Below are 20,620 nucleotides of genomic sequence, written 5' to 3' on the forward strand. Positions count from 1 at the left end.
TATTGTATATTGATTGCTATGTTCTAATTTACTTAGATTTTTGTCCCTATCCACAAACAATCACATTGGTGCTTAGCTGTCATGAACAAGAAGGATGAAAAGTTCCAATATCTTGATTCACTCGGAGGAAGAGATCAGCAAGTACTGGAAGTGCTGGTATGTTTTGCATCTTCTTACTGGGAATTAGTTTTTCAAGAGAATGCATATGTGACATTTTTGTTTTCAATTCTTATCCCATTTACTTCCTTTCTGACTGTACCGTGTCAATTGTCATAATAGGTTCTATGCAGCCTGCTACATAGTATTATTTCTTAATTGGAGCTTGAGTAGGCAGAAAAACATTACCACCTGCATTAAGCCTTTAATATGTTAGTAGTGATGATGATGGAATTTGCTGGTTAATAGTGGATAAAAATAGATGAGAGGTTTTAATCTTGTTTATGTTGCCTCCTAAGCAGATGGGGTTGCTCTGGGTTGAATTGCTGTTCATATCCAATGGAGTTGCACAATCCAATTGGTTAGGCTTTTTACAAGACTGGTTAAGTGTAGATAAGGGCACCCTCTTCCCTTGTCGCTATTTAGTAATATTTGTTGTTTTTGTTATACTGTTCCAATTTTTTGTATTTTCCTTTTGTTTCCTTCCCGAAGGGGAGCCTTGGAGTAACTGGTAAAGTTGCTGCCATATGACTAGGAGGTTACGTGTTCAAGCCTTGGAAACAGCCTCTAGCAGAAATGCAAGGTAAGGCTACGTACAATAGACCCTTGTGGTCGGGCCCTTCCCCGGACCCAGCGCATAGAGGGAGCTTAGTGCACCGAGCTGGCCCTTTTCTTTCCTTCCCGTCTTAATTCTTCCCAGCTTGGATGTAATATACTGTCAGTTGTACTTGGGTGTGATCTTATACCTAATTCCTGTTGGAATTTGGTAGTGTCTAAAGAGTTTCTTGAAAAGAAAATGAGAGATAGTGCAAAAAGGTTGAGGGGTGGGCCCCTTATCTTCGGGTTTCAGACTGTGCAGCACCATCTCTCAGGGATTTCTTGGTTATCAAAAAAATAATATAATATGTATATGTATATAATATGCGATTGTTCATTTCAGAATACACATTTAGTCCCTAGTTGAGTCTTACCATAGTCTAGTGGACTAAAATGCAGGAAGATAATGTAATTTTTTTACCTTGATTTCATGGCGTTATGCCCTGCTTAATCTGGTAGTGAAATGAATGAATGAAAGAAAATATAAAAAGCAAAAGTTAAGAGAACTTTTAACACTGATTGATGCAATTAGTGTTCGGAAAAAAGAACCTCATGTTTATTGAGTTTTGTTTTAAGATTGAAGGATGTCATGATCTGCGGAAATTGGAAAATACATGTGCAGGCTAGGTACTTCATTGACGAGGTGAAGGACAAGAATGGGAAAGATATTGATGTTAGTTCATGGAAGCTAGAATTTGTTGAGGACCTCCCAGAACAAGAGAATGGGTGCGTTGTACCTGAGTCTCTTTTTTAAAAATTTATTTATTAATTGATAAAGATGTAGTACTTTAATCTTGTTGGTCTAACAAGTTCTTCTGACATGTTGGAGGCTAGTTAAGTGTAGACGCTTTGCACGTGTGTATCACATTGATTAATAATAAATGTATATAAAAAGAACAAATTGTTGTGTTTAGACTATATTACTAAGTATAAAACTTTAAAAATAACGTAAAATTTTTTAAGATAAGAAGTGTACTTAGGGAGAAACATGATGCATATACATCAATATAGATGTACAAACAAAGATATGTATACTAATAGACCTCTGAAGATTAAAACCAAAATCTCTAACCTTTCTTTGCCTTCTGCAACATGAAGTAATACAATTTGTGGCTTGAATCACTATGTTATGAATCAACAAATCTAGGGAAAAATAAGAAAATAATTAGATCATTAATTGCCCGTTAATCAATCATGTGTAACCTTAACATACTATATAACTTAAAAAGAACAAAATTTGGAAAGAGAAAAGTACTATCGAGTATGGTCTTTAGGAGATTTTGCTATTTTTTCTCATCGGTGAAATTATTCTATAGACGTGCACTTTTTAAACCCTAATAGTATTTTGTTTGCCACCAAAATTTGAAGATAGTATTTTTTTGGGGGGGAACTGGTAACTTTTGTATTCCTCAGCATTAAGGGCTATGCTGGCCACCTCCAAAAGTTGTTACAAGGAAAGAAAAAAAAAACAAAACGATACTTACAAAGAGCCTATGAAGTCAACTAATTGGATCTCCTCTTCTATATCCTGTTCTTTACACCAAAAGCCTAAAGTGGTAATTACTTTCCATTTGATCTCCTGCATTGTACATTCTTTTCCTTTAAAAAAATCTTTGGTTCCTTTCTTTCCATATAATCCACCAAATACATGCTGGAACTGTCCTCTATCATCTTTTCTGACTCTTGCTGCTTCCCCATTTGATCCATTAACTTAGGAGGTCAGAAGTATGCTCTAGCATAATCCAATTTTCATTGGCTACGCTAGTAAACAAAGCCCACACCTGTGCAGTTACTTTACAATGCATGAGCAAATACTTGTTGGTCTCCAAAGCCTCTTTGCAAAGGAGACATCTGGATGCTATGTTGATACCCTTCTTCTGAATAGCCTCATGAGTTAGACACCTCTTCGTAGCAACCATCCAAGTGAAGCACTTCACTGTGGTTGGGGCCACACTTTTCCATATTGTTCTCCAAGGTCCAGTGGATCTTCCTGCACTTCCTCTAAGCCCCCAGTTGTTCACAGAGAATCTCCCATCTTTGTGATGTCCCCATGCCATTCTGTCTGGCTCTAGAGTAGTGCCAGGGAATCCACCAATCAGGCTCAAGAGCTCCACCACTCTATCAATCTCCTAGTCATTAAGCATCCTTCTAAACACTAGATTCCAACCTTGTGGAGACCACAACTCCTCTATCATGCTATCAGGATTTGTACATATTAAAAAAAGTCTAGGAAACATGTCCCTTAGAATCCCATTTCCACACCAATCATCATACCAGAACTTTGCTTTGTCCCCTTTGCCTACCACTATCTCTGAGTTGTTCTTGAGACTTATCCATAAGTTTCTGATGATCCTCCACACCCCAACACCATAAGTTTCGCTGACTTCACTAGTGCATCAGAGATCCTGTTGACCAAATTTGTGATGTATTATCTCTTTCCATAGGGCCTGGTCCTCCTGATTATACCTCCACAACCATTTTGAAAGTAGGCTCTTGTTATGTATCTTTAAATTCCTCACTCCTAATCCCACATTTTTTATGCTTTGTTGTACTATAGGCCATTTAACAAGATTGAAGGCCTTTTCTATCTTGTTCCCTTGTCAAAGAAAATTTCTTCTAAGGGCATCCAAAACCATTACTGCCTTACTAGGAATAGGGAATAGGGACATCACATAAGTGGGTAGAGAATCCAAGACTGAGTTGATTAGTGCAACTCTTCCTCCCAAAGATAGGTATTGGGATTTCCATATAGCCAATTTCTTCTTTGTTTTCTCAATAATGCCATCCCAAATTTTTTCTGCTTTGTGCTTGGAACCGAAAGGCATGCCTAGGTAAACTGTTGACAGTTTTTCTACCCTGCACTTCAAAATACTTGCCAGAACCTCAATCTGATGCACCTCATTTATTGGAAAAATACTACTCTTCAATTGACTTTGAGTCCTGAGCAAGCTTCAAAAATCACCAAGATCACTCGTAAATAACATATTTGTTCCTGCTCAGCTTCACAGAATACCACTGTGTCATCTGCATACAATTAATGTGTGAGTTCCCTTGTAACATTTTCCTTGTTCTTTATATTAAACCCCCTTATCCAGCTATTCTGCGAGGCAACTCTCATCAACATATCCAGACCCTCCATGGCTAAGATAGAGAGAAAAAGAAAAGGGGACAGAGGGTCCCCTTGTCTCAATCCTCTTTCTACCGAAAAAAACCAACTGGTTCTCCATTTACAAGAAGGAGAACCTAGTGGTTTTAATGCAGAAATTTATCTAGCTAAGCCATCTCCACCCAAACCTCATCTGCCTTAGAATGTTGATTAGGAACTCCCAATTCAAGCGAGCATATGTCTTCTCTATATCTAGCTTGTACATCAGCCCAGGGGTTCCTCCTCTGATTCTAGAGTCAATGCATTCACTAGCTAAAAGTGCAGCATCCATTATTTGCTTTCCTTTGATGAAAGCCATTTGGTGCTTATTTACTAGTCTACTAATCACCTTCTTCAACCTCTCTGCCAGAACCTTGGGTGTGATCTTGTATACCCCTGTGATCAGACTAATAGGCCTAAAATCCCTTAGCTCATTTGCTCCCACCTTCTTTGGAATTAAAGCTACAAAGGTGGCATTTAATATCAACTCTATTTCTTAAAAAATGAATAAAAGGAAAGAATTAGATATTTATGACTTTTCACGTTAGTAGTGTTGTTTATTTATGACGCTTCACTTTATATTATATTATATATACTTCAATAAAATTATGGGTGAAAATCATTTTCATCCCCCAACTTTGCTTTTAAAATCAAACTCCCCCCTTTATCCTAATTAAATTTTTAAAATTCCTTTGATACCCTTTCATTATCAATTTTTTTTTACTTCGTTAGAAATCATGATATTTTTATTTTTTTATTTAATGTAACAATTTTTTCATAAATGCATAAACATTATTTTTGAACAAAAAAGTGAAAAATACTAATTAAGTATATAAGTTAATGATGTTCTATAGTGAAGTAAATTAGCATAATGAGAAAATTAATTTTATTAATAATAATCAAAACTCTAATATTTATTTATACAAGTGAAAATAGCAAGGAATAATAACTATACAAATATATTTCAATGTAGGAAATACAAACAATTAATTTAATTAAGGATATTTTTTAAAGATTGTATTATTTAGAATTTAAATTATTTTAGATTATAATTTATGTAATACTCCATCAATGTCAAACAAAACTTGTTTATTTATATAGAAGAGAATATCCACTGCCATTTATATTACTTGACTCTCGTTCTAAAAATAGTTGTTTTAATTTACTTGTCCAATTTAAGAAATTTTTAATATCTTTTTATTTCTACCCTTAGTATTAAATAACTGCATAAAATAGTAATAGTCAAATTTAAGGTTTCAAAATATTATTAATAATGTTAGTTTAGTAAAATACACCTCTAATTAATTTTTTTAAGGGGTGATATATCAAGAAGAGTCAAGTAATATGAAATGCATGGAGTAAAATAGTGGAGGAAAAAAAATATACGTATACATACATATACACACACTTAATGCATATTATATTGAAATAACGGTCATAAGAATAATATTAAATTTTGTGATAAATTCTTTAAAATATTATTCTACTTATAATGTTAAAAAGTTTAAAGAAAAAGTTATAAATATCTATATTCAAAAGTAAATTATATATAATATAAAGAGATATTAAACATATGTGATATAATAAGGGTAAAATGGACAATGCATGGGATAAAGGGGGAGCATGATTATTGTTCAAAGTTGAGGGAGGAGTTTGATTTTAAAAGCAAAGTTTGGGGGGGGGGGGTGAAAATGATTTTCACCCATAAAATTATAGGAATAGAAGTCCTAACTTGGATGGAAAGTAATTGAAAGCCTAATTTTTTGTGGCTTTATATGATTAAAATTCTATTGCAAGTATGACAACAAATTGTGACTTCAAAAGCTTGTTTATTAGCATTAGGACATATTAGCTTGAATAGCGTGTATTTTTTGAATTAAAGTATTGTTATTTTAAATTAAAATATTCATTCAATTCTTTTAACTGAACTCTTTCTGTAATATTTTTAATTCTTTTGGTTATTTATTTTGTTTACCATAATTTAAGTAAGATATATATAAGGCAAAAATATTGATTTTAGAGTCTTAAATGTTAGGACTTTTAATATAGTTCAAATAAGGAAACATTTAAAAAACTGTTGTAAATGATAGTGATGTCTATGAAGATATAGTGAATGTCTATCTTAAAAGTTAGAAGCCCTTACTTTGGGACCAAGTCAATTTTTTCCTACAAGGGTTCTCTTCATTGCAAATAATCCGTCAAGAGAAATAAGAACTACTCTCTTCTCTCCCTTATTCTTCGATTCTTCTATAGTGATGCTTGATAAAGCTCAATCAGGTGTTTGGGAGTACGATAGAGACGTGCATAGTGTTCTTTTCCACCAAATCGGAGGCAACCACTTGCTCTAACTGTTTTATGCTTCTCATTCTTTTTTTTCTGGTGATGGTGATATTTCTTTGATGAATGATTAACACTAAGAGAATAATTTCGTTCTTGAATAATCACAACCAGGGTCGCGACCTTTTCCATGCCTAGCGTGATGGGCGTACACCTCATCCACTTTAGGGAATGGTTTAGATCTAGTAGGTCGATTTTCGTGATTTCTCATTAAAAAAATATTGTTTTGTTCAATCACGAGAAAATGAGAAATTAGTTCAGAATACTTCTTAAAACCTTTCTCTCGATATTGTTGCTGTAGGAGCACATTTAGGCATGAAAGGTGGAAAACGTCTTTTCCATCATATTAACATCACTAACCATATCTCCACATAATTTCAACTGTGAAGTATGTGAAGTAATTCTGGACATAGCAAAATTGTACTCGTGAATAGACTTAAAGTCTTGTATCCTCAGATGCATCCAATCATATCAACACGAGACTCTGCCGTCTTGAAATTCGAAGGCTAAAATATTTTTTTCCTCCTATTTAATATGGCTAATCTTACAAAACTTGAGTTTGTTTCCCTTCATAGTTTTGGCAAGAACTACCTTTCATGAGTGTTGGATGCTGAAACCATTTTGAATGAAATAGGTCTTGGAGACACCATTAAGAGTGAAAATGAAGCATAAAACCAAAACTGTGTTAAAGTGATGATATTCTTGCATCCTCATTTTGCACAATTGAAAGCACAATATTCGTCTTTAGGGGGAAGAGTCGCATTAATAAACTCAGTGTTGGACTCTTTTTTTTTTTTTTTTTTTTTTTTGGGGGGGGGGGGGAACAGACCCTACACGAGGCTCCCACCTCTCGTGCACAGTCAGGGGTTGAGCAACACCCCCAAGCCTTAACATAAATAAATAAAGTAAAAATACACGGAGGGGGACATAAACCTTACCTCCGATCCTATGTTGGTTCATAAGTCGGCTAACCTACTAAGGTTGGCTAACTCATTCCCATTACAAAATAAAGGCTAACTAAAAACTAGAAAGCATTAAACCTATGGGAGGACTCCTCCCGGTACAAGTCGATTAAGTAAGCATAAATGAGGGAGACTCTCCCCTTCCATGAGAAAAACAAGAAAGTAACCTACACTAGTCCTCTTCAACTACGCGACGAATCACATAGTTAAACTGAAACAGAACAAGTATACGAAACTTCTATCTCGCATGGGATGAGAAAGTTCTATTCATCTTGCCCTTTTTAGTCTTGTCATACCAGGTAAGTCCAAATGGAGAGATGCATCAACTTTAATATCATGATTATAGCAGCTATGGAGGATGAAAAAATGGAAGGAAGTGTATCAGTCAGCCGCTTTGGAGCTGTATTAGTCAGCATGTTTGGAGATGTTGTGGATTGGGGATCCAGCTGCAATTTAAGGGAGGCTTCAACTTCCTGTTGCCTTTCTAAACTGTAGTATCCTGCAGTAGAATTGCACATTAAGAGGTGCAATTCTGCTGATTCATGCTGCAGTTCTGCAAGCTTCTTGGATGCTGCATGTTGCTGGAGATGTTGTGTATTGAGGCTTGTATCCCCAAATGTTCTCCAGCTACCTGCAACTGCATAACACCAAGCCAACAAGACCAAAAACAAAGATCCACAAACAGAACTGCTGTGGATGGACCAATTGCTGTGGATGTAGCTCCTCATGTTGTTATTGTTGTTGAAACAGTTGTACCTGTTGCACCATGCTTTTGCTGTTGTATATTGCAACCTGTAGGAGAAATAGCCTTGGTTTGAGTGTTTAACTGATGGAGCCTTGCCTTTTGGAAGGTTCCATTGCTGCTGTATTATGTGTCTGCACTCCAATAAATAATCAAACAAGGAGTTCCAAGTAGCTTGGATGTAATGGTGTTGATGCAGGTAATAAAGGATGGTATCTGGCATGGTTGGATTGTTGGTGAAGGCTGGTGATGCTCCTGCATCTCTAGAATTTGTCTCCCTTTGTTTGGATCTCTGTATACCTGCACAAACAAGTAGCCAAAGAAACAAGGGAATGTGGGGGGGGGGGGGGGTATAGTCTGCTGCAAACCTGTAGCCAGCTTCCTGGTGCCTCCATAGTGGATAAGCTCAGTTGTTTGTTGTTGCAAGTTACCTTCAGGAGAAGACCTTTCCTCATGATCAGTTCCTTAGAACACCTGCACATACAAACAAACACAAAGCATTGAAAGTAACAGACCTCAAAGAGTGCTTTGGAGCTTGTTAGCTTTAAATCGGCTAACTTTTTCAAGGCCGCTCGACTAACGTCTCCAATTATCCGATTGAGGTGAAACTTCTTGGGCTTTGCAATTACTATATTTGCTGTATTCCTGCAACATTTGGGGGTCTTTTGTACAAGATGGAGACTCCAAGTTGTGAAGTGCATCAGTTGGAGACTTAGTCGACTAACTTTTTCAAGGTCGCTCGACTAACGTCTCCACTTATCCGTTGGAGGTGAAACTTCTTGAGATTTGCAAATACTGTATTTTCTGTATTCTTGCAACATTTGGAGGTCATTTGGATAGGCTGGAGGCTCCAAGCTGTGAAAAGCTCCATTTGGGGACTTAAGTCTGATAACTTTTTCAAGGTCGCTCGACTAACGTCTCCAATTATCCATTTGAGTTGAAACTCCATGGGATCTTCAGGAAGTGTATTTGCAGTAATCCTGCACAATATGGAGGCATTTTGGTGATGCCTGATGTATTTGTTAAGTACTGCTGGTTGCTTTTGGTCTCTTGTGCTGCTGTTATAAAGCTGCTGTTGTTTATCAATTGGAGCCACTGCTACTTCTGTAATGTGGCTTGTGCAAAGTCTGCTAACATTTGAATTCCTATACCTGTTAAGCCAAGAAGGAAGAGAAGACAAAATACAAACTATTCTACTTCTTACCTCTAAGGTTAGACTGGTTATTCTAAGAAAATAATAAAGATAGTAATAAGGAAGGGAGATTTTCCTTTTGCCAGGAGTTCTAACTGTGAGATCTTCAAGGTATTTATAGCTATGCATAGATAAAAGCATGTTGAAGTTTGAGTTAGAACCAAAAATGGAATGAGTTAGGGAGGTTTCTTTAGTCTCCTGAGTTTCTTTCTTCTGAAAGAAGGCATTTCCAGCTTGTCCATCTCAAGGTATGCCTTAGCTTGTTTGGGGAGATCATGCACAGTGAAATAGAGTTCAGGAGATTTGCATTTGTGGCTGTGTTTGGATAAGATATCAGCTGTGTAATTTGCTTCTCTAAGGATGTGTTTACAGCTGAAAGTTTGGAATTGGTTGATGATGTTGTTTAAATTGTCCAGCAGCTCCTTTATTGACCAAGGGGGTTTTGCTTCTTGTTGTAACCACCTGATTAGTAGTTGAGAATCTACCTCTAACTCTACCTGTAAATAACCAAGATGAATACACCAAGATAGACCAAAGATAGCAGCCCTGATTTCTGCTTGGTTGTTAGTTCCTTCCCCCAATGGAACTGCATAGGCAAAGATAAGGTCACTATGAGTATTTCTAAGTATTCCTCCTCCACCAATGTTGCCTGGGTTGTTTAGGGCACTACCATCTGTATTTAGCTTTACCATGTGATCAGCTGGTTTGATCCAGCATACAGGGGTAATTTTGGTGTCATGGTAGCATTGTTCCACTGAAATGACTAGGTCCTTCCAGTTATTTGGCCATTCAATATAAGGAAAAGCTGTGATGAGCAGGTTAGAGATGCCTTTGTACACAGAAAATTTGACTCTTGAAAGGTTAGATTTCTTTCCACCATATTTGGAAGCACATCTATTCTTCCATAAGTTCCAACAAATGAAGATAGGGATTGCTTGTAACAGGAGTTTATGTGCTGCATTCTTGTGTTTAGATGTCCACCATCTCATAAGCATATTTATAAGAGGTGTGTAATCCTTTTTTATGCCCAAAGAATCAGCAAACACCCTCCAAATATTCTTGGCAAAGGTTCCTGCAACAAAAGTGTGATCAATGGTGTCTTGGCCAGGGCTTTCACAACAATGGCACTGAGAGGGGGGTTTGCCAAAGCTGGTTATTTTCTCATTAGTAGGTAATTTCCTTCTAAGAGCTCTCCAAACCAGAAAGGAGCATTTGAAAGGTATTAGTTGGTGCCAAGTACATGCATTCAGCATAGTATTTGTCCTCTTGTCTCTAATGAGCTCCCAGGCAGAAGAACAACTGAACTCCCCATTGGTAGTAGGAATCCAGTATGGATGGTCCTGTTTGAGGGGTTGGTAGTTGAATTGAGTTGCTAAAATGTTAGGAACAAACTGAGGAGGGGCTTTTTGGATAATGGGATCAACATTCCATTGGCCATTAGTTAGAAAAGCTGAAACTTGGGTGTGGTTAAACCTACAGCTGTTAGCAGAAAAATGAGCTAAAGGGCCAACACCCAGCCAGTTATCCCACCAAAAAAGACAAGAGCCAGACTTAATTTGCCACTGAATGTGAGGCTCAATGTTGTGTTTGTTGTTCATGAGGTGCTTCCAAATTAAGGACTGACCAGTGTCCCACTTTTTTGTAATAATATTGGCCCTCTGACAGTATTTGGATTTAAGGAATTCTCCCCACAAGGTGTTCTTGGTTCTAAGGGTCCACCACTGCTTGTATTGAAAAGATTTGACCACATCAGTGATTTGTCTAAACCCTATGCCCCCTTCATCATAAGGATAGCTAAGGTTCTTCCATGAGGACCAGTGGTACTTTCTCTTGTCATTTTTCCATCCCCAGAAGAAGTTAGCAGTGATGCTCTGAATCTGCTTAATGATGGTTGAGGGAGGGATGCTGGCTGAAAGCAAATGTATTGGCATGGCTTGAATAACATGCTTCACAAGAATAGCTCTACCCCCATAGCTCAGGATTTTAGCATGCCAACCAGTTATTCTGCTTACAACTTTTGCAATAAGATCAGAGTAGTAAATAATTCTTTGCCTACCAATATAAATAGGACATCCCAGGTATGTTATAGGACTACTCTTTTGGTTGAAACCAGTGATACTCTTGATTCTCAGTACAGTAGACTTGAAAGCATTGGAGGGAACCATGAAATGACTTTTTTGCTTGTTAATCAATTGTCCAGAAACTCTTTCATAGGTAGTTAATGTTTCCATAATGAGATCTAAGGTGTGCCTTCTTCCAGAAGTAAAGATGATAATATCATCTGCAAAACTCAGATGATTGATCTGAGGTCCCTTTTTTGCCATAAAGAAGCCATGGAATTGGGGGTGATGATGAAGATTATTCAGTAGTCTGGACAGCACTTCAGCACCTAAGACAAATAAAGCAGGGGAGAGAGGATCACCTTGTTTGAGACCCCTTGTGGAGTGAAAGAAACCATGTCTTGATCCATTGACTATAACAGAGTACCAGTTTTCAGCCATGATTCTCCAAACCATGTCAATGAAGGTTTCTTTAAATCCCATTCTTCTCATCACAAGACAAGTGTAATTCCAAGAGACCCTATCATAAGCCTTGGTCATGTCAAGTTTTATCACAACATTGCCTCCAACATTTGGTTTTTTGATCTGGTGGATTATTTCCTGGGCAAGCATTATATTTTCAGAGATGTTTCTATTCTTGACAAAGCCAGATTGGTTCAAGGAAATAAGGTTGGGAAGAATAGGAGCAAGTCTTAGGTAGAGGAGTTTGGAAATGATTTTGTTTGTGAAGTTGCTAAGGCTTATGGGTCTGAACTCAGAGATTTTTGTAGGATGGTTTACTTTTGGGAGTAGAACCAAACAAGTATGGGTGAAATATTTATGCATAGTTTGTCCACAAAAGAAGGATATGATCACTTTAAGGAGGTCTTCTTTGATGATGTCCCAGCACACCTGAAAGAAATTTCCATTCATCCCATCAGGGCCAGCAGCAGAGTGAGGATTCATAGTAAAAACAACAGTTTTCACTTCTTCCATAGTAGGCATGGCTTGTAGCTCATCATTGTCTTTGTCAGTCACCATTGTAGGGATGCATTGGAGTGTCTGCTGTTGGATGTGCTCCTCCTTTCCAGTAAAAATTTGTTGGAAATATTCACAAGCAGCATCAGCTATCTCTTTATCACCTTGCACCCAAGAGCCTTCTTCATTTTGGATTCTGTGGATGTGGAGCTTTCTTCTCCTGCCTCTGATGAGAGCATGAAAGTAGCTAGAGTTCCTGTCACCTTCTTTGAACCAGTGAAGTTGAGACTTTTGTCTGAGGATAGAATCCTCCATCTTCATGTATCTAATGTACTCAGCATTGATAGCATGCAGTTGAGACCTATTTTCAAAGCTCCAGGAGAACTGTAAAATCAAAGTGGGCAATGGTAACAATGTTAGGTTTTGGAAGGATAACTGGATATGGGAAATACCACTGCAGGATAAATTTCCAAATCTCATGTTACTATCTAGCAATTCTGAAATTGTTGTGTCTGATTGCTAGTCCCCCAGGGTTGGGATCTTAACTTCAGAAGGCACTTAAATGACCGAGAGGTAGAAAGAGTAGTTGACTTGCTATAATAAGTGGATACTTTTGGTGGGACAACAATGGAGCCCGACAGACTTAGATGGAGACACAATTAAGAAGGAAGTTTCACAGTAAATAAGCTATACAAGAGGTTGAATAACATTATGCAGGAGGAAGAGCTGAAGATAAGGAGAACTGTCTGGAAGAACATAGCCCCTACAAAAGTGAAATGCTTCACATGGTTAGTGGTAAAAAAGGCATGCCTTACTCATAAAGTGTTACCAAAGAAGGGGAGAGTTGTGGTGACTAGATGTTTTTTGTGCAATGAGATTGAGGAGACAAACAATCACTTGTTCCTACACTGTAAATTCACAGTTAAATACTTGAACATACAACTGATCTAATGAGCTGTTGGATGAAAAGAGGGAGAAGTAAAAGTCGGAAAAATGGTGGAGGATAATACCCTCTTGCATATGGTGGTCAGTCTGGAGGGAGAGAAATGGAAGGTGTTTTAAAGACAAGATCAGATCAGTTCATGATGTGAAATGGAATTGTTTGGTGACTTTATTTTTTTGGTGTAAACAAAACTTTATAGAGGAAATAGAGGAATTAGTAGAATTTCTAGGAGCTTTGTAAAGCTAGAGGCTACTTCTCTGTAACATGTATTTATTGGTGGCCAGCATTCCCAATGCTGAAGAATACAACAGTACTAATTTCTCAAACAAAAGATAAATTTGAGGGGAAGAAGGTCAGTCATAATCATTCCAGAACTGACTTTTAACTCCGGTTGGGAGTTCATAGCAAAGAAAGTGGGTAGATTTTTATTTGCCCAGAAGATGGAGGAGAACAGGATTGAACAGAGACTGGTGGATGACAATATTCCCTACATAGAAGCCTTGAATAAATAGGAGTGGAGGGTCCTGTTCACATTGATGACAACAACAACACAGTAAGTGAGGTATTGAAAAGGAGTTTGGTGGGTTTCTTTGAAGTGAAGGATAAGAACTATCCTACGTTGTTAGAAATTAGAAGATGGACAAGCAGCATCCAGGAAAATCAATCATGGAATAAACATTTATGAAATTGGGAAAGGAAGATTTCTCTTCGAATTTGCGAGAAGGAACACAACAGAACATGTGAAAGCTGGAGAATGGACTCGAAATGAGACTTTTCTTCAGCTAGAATGGTGGAGTCCGGCATAAGGCACAATGGGAGAGGGAGATAGACCCACCACAACCTGGACTAGGATTGTGGGTCTTCCTCTACACCTTTGGTCGAAAAAAGTTTTTTTGGACCATCGAAAATCTTTTTGGAGGTTGGATCGAAACAGAGGAAGAGACAAAGCTTCGTAACCATCTCAAATGGGCAAGAATTTGTGTGCAAGGAGATGGCTCGAAAATCCCTAAGGAGGTGTCCATAAAAAGTGTCAGTGTGATTTTTGTCTTGCAGCTGTGGACTGAAACGCCGGCGAGGCTTTACACTGTAGAAGACAAAGGACCCAATCCTTTGGTCCAGCAGATTTCAGTTCTTTACCCTAAGGATAATAAGGGGATACCTGCAATCGACAGACTGAAGTCACATGTTTCTTTGATCAAGCAAATTTCAGTTTTTTATCCTAAGGAAAATAAGGGAAAACCTGCAATTGACATACTGAAGTCACATGCTTTTGATTTTGCTAGTACAAGCGAATTTAAAAATCTCTCAAATAGACAAGTGGGCCTAGTTTTGTCTGCAAATGAGACTGACCCAATTTCCTTTGAAAATAAAAGTCCAGTTTCAATTAAAGAAAAGCCTAATGAAAACCAAAAATGGGCATGTTAGTCTTTTTAAAGACTTAAGCAATCTAAAACTGAAAACAGAGTACAACTTGACACCTCCAGCACGCCGGAGGAGGGGAGCAGAATGGGAATTTCAAACATGCAAATGGAGGCAGTAGCCGACCTAACTCTAGAGGTCGGAAATAAATTATCCACAGAAGAGAGAGTTGATGATATAAGGGCTTGTGAATGATGTGAATCGCAAGAAGCAAAAAGCGATTTACAAATCCGATTGATAATCGACGTAGAGCCTGTGAATATTCAATCACCCAGCACCCAAGAAATAGTGGAAACAGAAGCTTCAAATTGGGTTAACTCCCACATCTTAGAGCTGAGCAACAACTATAGGGTAGCTTTTGTAGGCTTTGAGAAGAAACACTAGCTCTTCTTATGAGAATTGATGAAAGGAAAGATTCTTTAGATAAAAAGAGTCAAGAGGAGACAACTACAAGCCCAAAAAGTAGAGGAATTGGCAAGAATGAGTTAAAAAATCTGAAATCAAACCTGAATGAAGAGGTAGAAGGAGTCAAGAATAGGTGGAGAAACTTATCTTTGACTTATAAATGAAAGTCAAATTAATCAACTGGAATGTGAGGGGGCTTAATAGTTAGAGTAGCAGAGTACTGATCAAAACTTTATTTCGAAAGTGGAAGACTGACATATGTTGCTTGCAAGAAACAAAAGTACATATGGGAGTAGAATACTTTAGCCAAACAGCTTTGGCCGTGTATATGGATGAAATGTGGGTATACGGAGGCAGATGGTAACAAAGAGGGAATCTTAATCATGTGGGACAGTAGGAACCGGAGGGCGACTCAAGTTGAGATGGGACAACATTTCATAACCTATGAATTTGTCTCAACTCAAAACTCTTTCACCTGGTACTTAACAGGGGTGTATGCTCCACATACCCGAGAAGAGAAATTAGTTTGCTGGGAAGAGATATCTGCCGTTAAAGAATATGTGGGGACCTTGGGTGGCCTGTGGTGATTTCAAATCAATCAGAAGTAGAGGGAAAGAAGAGGGTGCAATAGAATCACTAATGTGTAATAACTGATTTTACCAGGTAGATTGAAGAAATGAAACTACATGATCCTCACATGAATGGAGGAAAATTTACATGGTTCGGGGGGGTCAATCATGCTAGTGCGGCCAGACTCGATAGATTCTTGTTCTCTATGGAGTGGGAGGAGAGCTTTAAGAACATTAGACAAAAGTTATGCCTAGAGCAATGTCTGATCACTGTCTTGTCACTCTAGAATGTGGACACTGAGAACATAAAAGATCAAACTTTAAGTTTGAAAATTGGTGGTTTAAAGTGGAGAGGTTCAAGAAATTGGTACATTCATGGTGGAATAAGTTCACCGTGGAAGGTCGTCCAGACTACAAGCTAAATGTTAAACTTAGAATGCTCAAACAAAAGCTGAAAGATTGGAGATAAACCACCTTAAGGGAATGACCAATAAAAAGAATAGTTTACTAGAAGAATTGGCAGGAATTTATCTGACAATGGAAAGTAGGGAAGTAGGGACTTATCTGAGGAAGAAATGATGGGAAGACCAACCATTGTAGTTGAATTAGAAATGGCTAAAAAGGAGGAGGCAAAATGGAGATAGAAATCTCGAGTGTTGTGATTGAAGCAGGGTGACAAAACAGTTTTTCCAAAGAATGGCAACTATTCACAAAATATTTAACACTATTGACAGTTTAGTGGTTAGAGGAGAAGAAATTATAAAATCTGATGAAATTAAGACTCCTATGGTTGAGTTTTATAGAAGACTTTACTCAGAATCAGAAAGTTGGAGGCCAGGTTTTGACATGACAGTTTGCCCAACCATTTCACAACAGGAACAAACTTGGCTTCAAAGACCTTTCTCTGAAGAAGAGGTGCTGAGTGCAATCAAGCAATGTGATGGAGACAAAGCCCCGACCCAAATGGTTCGACAATGAGCTTCTTCGAAGTTTGTTGGGACACGTTGAAGGAGGATCTAATGGTAACTGTTCATGACTTCCATCAAAAAGAGTTGTTTGAAAAGTCTTTCAATGCCACCTTCATAGGAATGAATACCGAACAAAGCTGGAGCTGAGGAGCTTAAGGATTTCAGACCTATCAGCCTAATAGGAAGTGTCCACAAGATACTTTCCAAGCTTATTACTAAAAGATTGAAGTCAGTTATGGGGAAACTAGTAAATGAACACCAAATAAGTCGTGGTTGATTTTGATTCGAGGATCTTACGCGGCGGAGCGAACTCTTCTATCGTGTTGCATTTTCTCTGGCGGACCCCCCTCGTGATGGTGCTTCAGGATTCCAATGTACTGCGTCCAAGATCAGAACGAGCTTGCCGGTGGACCACTGCCGTCCCATTCTTTCCGATCGGACCTTGCCAATTCCTTTTCTATCCCTATATTAGAATTAGCCCGACTTGCAAGTTTAACTCAGACGTAGCTCCCTTCTTTTTTGGGGGGTGTGAAGCAGTGTCAAACCAAAATACCCAACAAACATTAGCTCGTTCCCAACGGAGATCTTTTTTTTTTCTTTTTTCTTTCGCATTTCTCATCAAAGGATTGAAGTCAGTTATGGGGAAACTAGTAAATGAACACCAAATAGCTTTTCTAAATGGCATGCAAATTATGGATGTGACTCTCTTAGCAAATGAATTAGTGGATTCCAGAGTGAAACAAAAAGTTCCCGGAATCTTATGCAAACTTGACCTAGAGAAGGCATATGACCATGTTAACCGGGAAGTTTCTACTGAAGGTACAATAATGAAGGCTTCTTTTCGTCTGGGAGCGGGTTGAGGCAGGGTGATCCTATATCACCTTTTTAGTTTATCTTAGCTATGGAGGGGCCTAACCACATGATCGGGAGGGCAAGGGCAAATGGTTGGTTAGAGGGTTTCCAAGTTCAGGTGCAAAGATATAGAGAAGATGAAAGGGGAGTCACACATCTGCTTTATGCAGATGACTCACTAATATTTTGTGAAGCTGAAGTATCACAAATCAGACATATCACTATTTTTTAAGGCATTTCTAGTCTTCATGTTAATTGGCAAAAGAGTTCTCTACCCAGTGAACAAAGTTGATATGGAGATATTAGCAAGTAATCTTGGATGCCAGGTAACTACTGCCTTACCCACAAAGTACCTAGGGATGCTCCTGAGTGCAAAGAACAAAGAGATGGAGGTTTGGGGAGAAGTGCTAGAGAGATGTGACAGAACATTGGCAAGATGGAAGAGTCAATATTTGTACCTAGGAGGGAGATCAACACTAGCCAAACTTGTGTTGGATTCCTTTCCTTCCTATATGATGAGCCTATTTCCTATACCAAAGAGTATTGTGAAGAGAATAAATTTGCTCAGAAGAACTTTTTTTTGGAATGGAAACAAGGAGCAGAAATGTTACAACCTTGTAAAATGGGATGTTGTAACACTTCATAAGAAGCAGGAGGTGTTCAATTATTAGAAACAAAATTTTCCAAAAATTGGTTGGGCTGCAACTCGCCTACATGAAGCTGGAATCGCTAGTTTTGGTTGTGGTGTCCGAAGACTATTCGGAGACTGTGGCCTCAGTTTCAAGAAAATAATCAACTCAAGGTGGTAATGGCCTGGAGATTGATTTCTGGAATGAACTTTGGATAGGTGAAAGGAGCTTAAAATCTCTCTTCCTTGATCTGTTTCTCCTCAGTCAACAGACTAGGGTCACTATAGCTCAATGTGGATCATACAAGGTTGGAATTTCAACAATGATTGGGAGGTTCAAAGAGTTGCAAATTTGCTTATGGTGATAAATGATTTCAATGGAACTACCAATACACCTGACAGACCAGTGTGGAAACTTCACAACAATGGTGCGGTCATTGTGAAGTCATGCTATTGGAGGAGAAATACTGGCCAACTACAAATTAGGAATTGGCCTTGGAAGCTAATATGGAAAGCCAAAGTCCCCTTGAAAGTTTCTTGTTTTGTGTGTTAGTTTGCAGAAAAGCTTGTTTGACACATGAAGTACTACAGAGAAGATTTGCTCAAGATATTTTATGTGTGACCAAGATGCTAAAATAAGTAGCCATCTATTTCTACTTTGTAAAGCAGCTGCAAATCTGTGGAACATGTTCTTGTGTATACTTGGAGTGTGTTGGGTGGTTCCCAAAACTACTAAAAAGTATGATGGACTGCTGGAAAGAGATTGGAAGAAGAGAGTCAGAAGAGGACTGGTGGGAATTGATCCCTGCAAGTATCTGGTGGACATTGTGGAAGGAAAGAAATGCAAGAAGCTTTGAAGACAAAAGCAACAACATTCAAAAAATCATAATGAATTGCCTTTGTCTTCTATATTTTTGGTGTAAACAGGATATGATGGAGGATATAGAACTTTTTGTTGATTTTATGGGGAAATTGTAAAGCTCCATAGACTAGTTCTTATGGCTTTCTGTTTTTTACCCTATGGGATGTAAGTGCTCACTCTCATCATTGTTTGGTTTTTGTGAATATACAGTTGCCTGTTCCTCAAAAAAGAAGAGGAAATTCTAAATCAACAATGGAAATCCACCCATCACTAACCTAGATTTAGCCATGGTAAAATAGACTAACCTAAAGTGAATTCACCCTTGAACTACACTCTTCAAAGAGTTTCTTCATTCAATATCCAAAATCTCTCTTCTTAAGAAAATGGCTAAGGCATCTATTTATAGGATGCCTCTTTCAAGAGTGACCTGGGAAAATGAGCTAAAAGGGTTATTTGAGAGTGGAATGAAGGATAGGGGATTTCTATTTCTTTTTCTTTTTCTTTTGTTATAAACATTTAATTAGGGGTTAATTATGAAGAGATGGGGTTGATTTAAAATATTTGTAAACTTAGGGTAAAAAATTAAAAGATCAAATTTTTTTAACAAAACCCAAAATTCCATCAATTTTCTAAACGCATTTCTTCCTCTTTCTCTGTTCTCCTCTCTTCTCTTCTCTTTTCTTTTCCCCAATTCCTTCTCCTTTATTTGATTTTCTCTGTTCTCCTCTACTCTCTTCTCTTTTCTTTTCCTCAATTCTTTCACTCCGATTTGATTGTGAAAATTATAAAAAAAATTGATGAAAAGAGAAGAGAAGAGATGAGAGGATATGTTGTTTATATAAACAGGAGTTGTTCAAGCAATCAAGAGATGTTGTTTAAACAATCCTAAGTTGTTTAGTTCAAACAACAGAAGTTGTTTAAACAACCAAAAGTTGTTTAGTTCAAACAACCAGAAGATATTTAAACAACCCTAAGTTGTTTAGGTGTTTTTTATGATTCTTTAGTTAAAACAATGAGAATATTTTAAATATCAGCTAGTTGTTTGGAGAAATATGAAAATGTTTGCTAATTGTTTTGGAGATCGAGATATGAAAACATTTGTTAGTTGTTTAGACAAATGTTTAAACATCTGCTAGTTGTTTGGAGGTGATGATGACGTGGAGGAGGGGAGGTTGGGGGGAGGATGGGGCTGAGGGGTGGATGAGGGGCAGGGAAAAAAAGAGATGGGGTCTTTTGTAAATTAAAAAATTTTGTGGGTTCTTAAAATATGTGTCATTATCACTAATTAAAGAAGAATTTCTTTTACTTCATTTTCAAGACTTGTGTCCTATTTTTTTTATTTACACTCTCAAAAGTCTCTTTTAATTCACTCCCCCGAGTGACCTTTTTAAACAAATAGCCCAAAAGTGGATTTATTAAACTACTTAAAATGTAGCCACGAATGGCTAATCCTTCTCACAATCTCCTCAACTTGAATCTCTTCACTTTGGCCTTCCAAGCTATCATCCACATGAGGAAGCCCTTCCATTGGTGTCTAATAAGATCCTCCCAAGCTCCACTTTGTATCATCGTGGCTTGTGTAGCTCGGGGTATCGGTGTAGCATGAATTGTGCTAACCGTGCTTGTATCAGAACCTTCCCTCTTTTTTAAAAATATCTGTAAGTTTATTTAGCTTGTTTTTTGTGAAATACACTAAAATTGGAGGGAAAATGGATGGGAACTTAAATTTTTGTGCTTAAAGTTCTATGACGTGCTGACGGCAAAGAGAAATTGATCAAATGAAACTTCAAACTAGAAGGGAAGGTATATTAAGTTTTGTTAAACTA

General features: G+C 37.7%; 1 protein-coding gene across 8 annotated transcripts in view; it reads left to right on the top strand.

Annotated features, from left to right (window-relative positions):
- LOC129887298 (ubiquitin-like-specific protease ESD4) overlaps window positions 1-20,620 on the top strand; it is a 29,114-nt gene that overhangs the window by 6,697 nt on the left and 1,797 nt on the right. For 4 of the 8 annotated variants that reach the window (XR_008766319.1, XM_055962340.1, XM_055962341.1 and 1 more), the window contains exons 6-7: window positions 37-156; window positions 1,376-1,479. Coding sequence is in view for 7 of the 8 variants with exons in the window: in XM_055962340.1 (XP_055818315.1) it covers window positions 37-156; window positions 1,376-1,479 (224 nt within the window). In the remaining variant the exon portion in view is untranslated. Of the gene's footprint in view, window positions 1-36; window positions 157-458; window positions 846-1,375; window positions 1,480-20,620 lie in introns of those variants that run through there. The other 4 variants (XM_055962346.1, XM_055962344.1, XM_055962345.1 and 1 more) reach the window with 2 other exon arrangements.

The sequence above is a fragment of the Solanum dulcamara genome, chromosome 4, assembly GCF_947179165.1.
Source record: "Solanum dulcamara chromosome 4, daSolDulc1.2, whole genome shotgun sequence".
NCBI classification, from domain to species: Eukaryota; Viridiplantae; Streptophyta; class Magnoliopsida; order Solanales; family Solanaceae; genus Solanum; species Solanum dulcamara.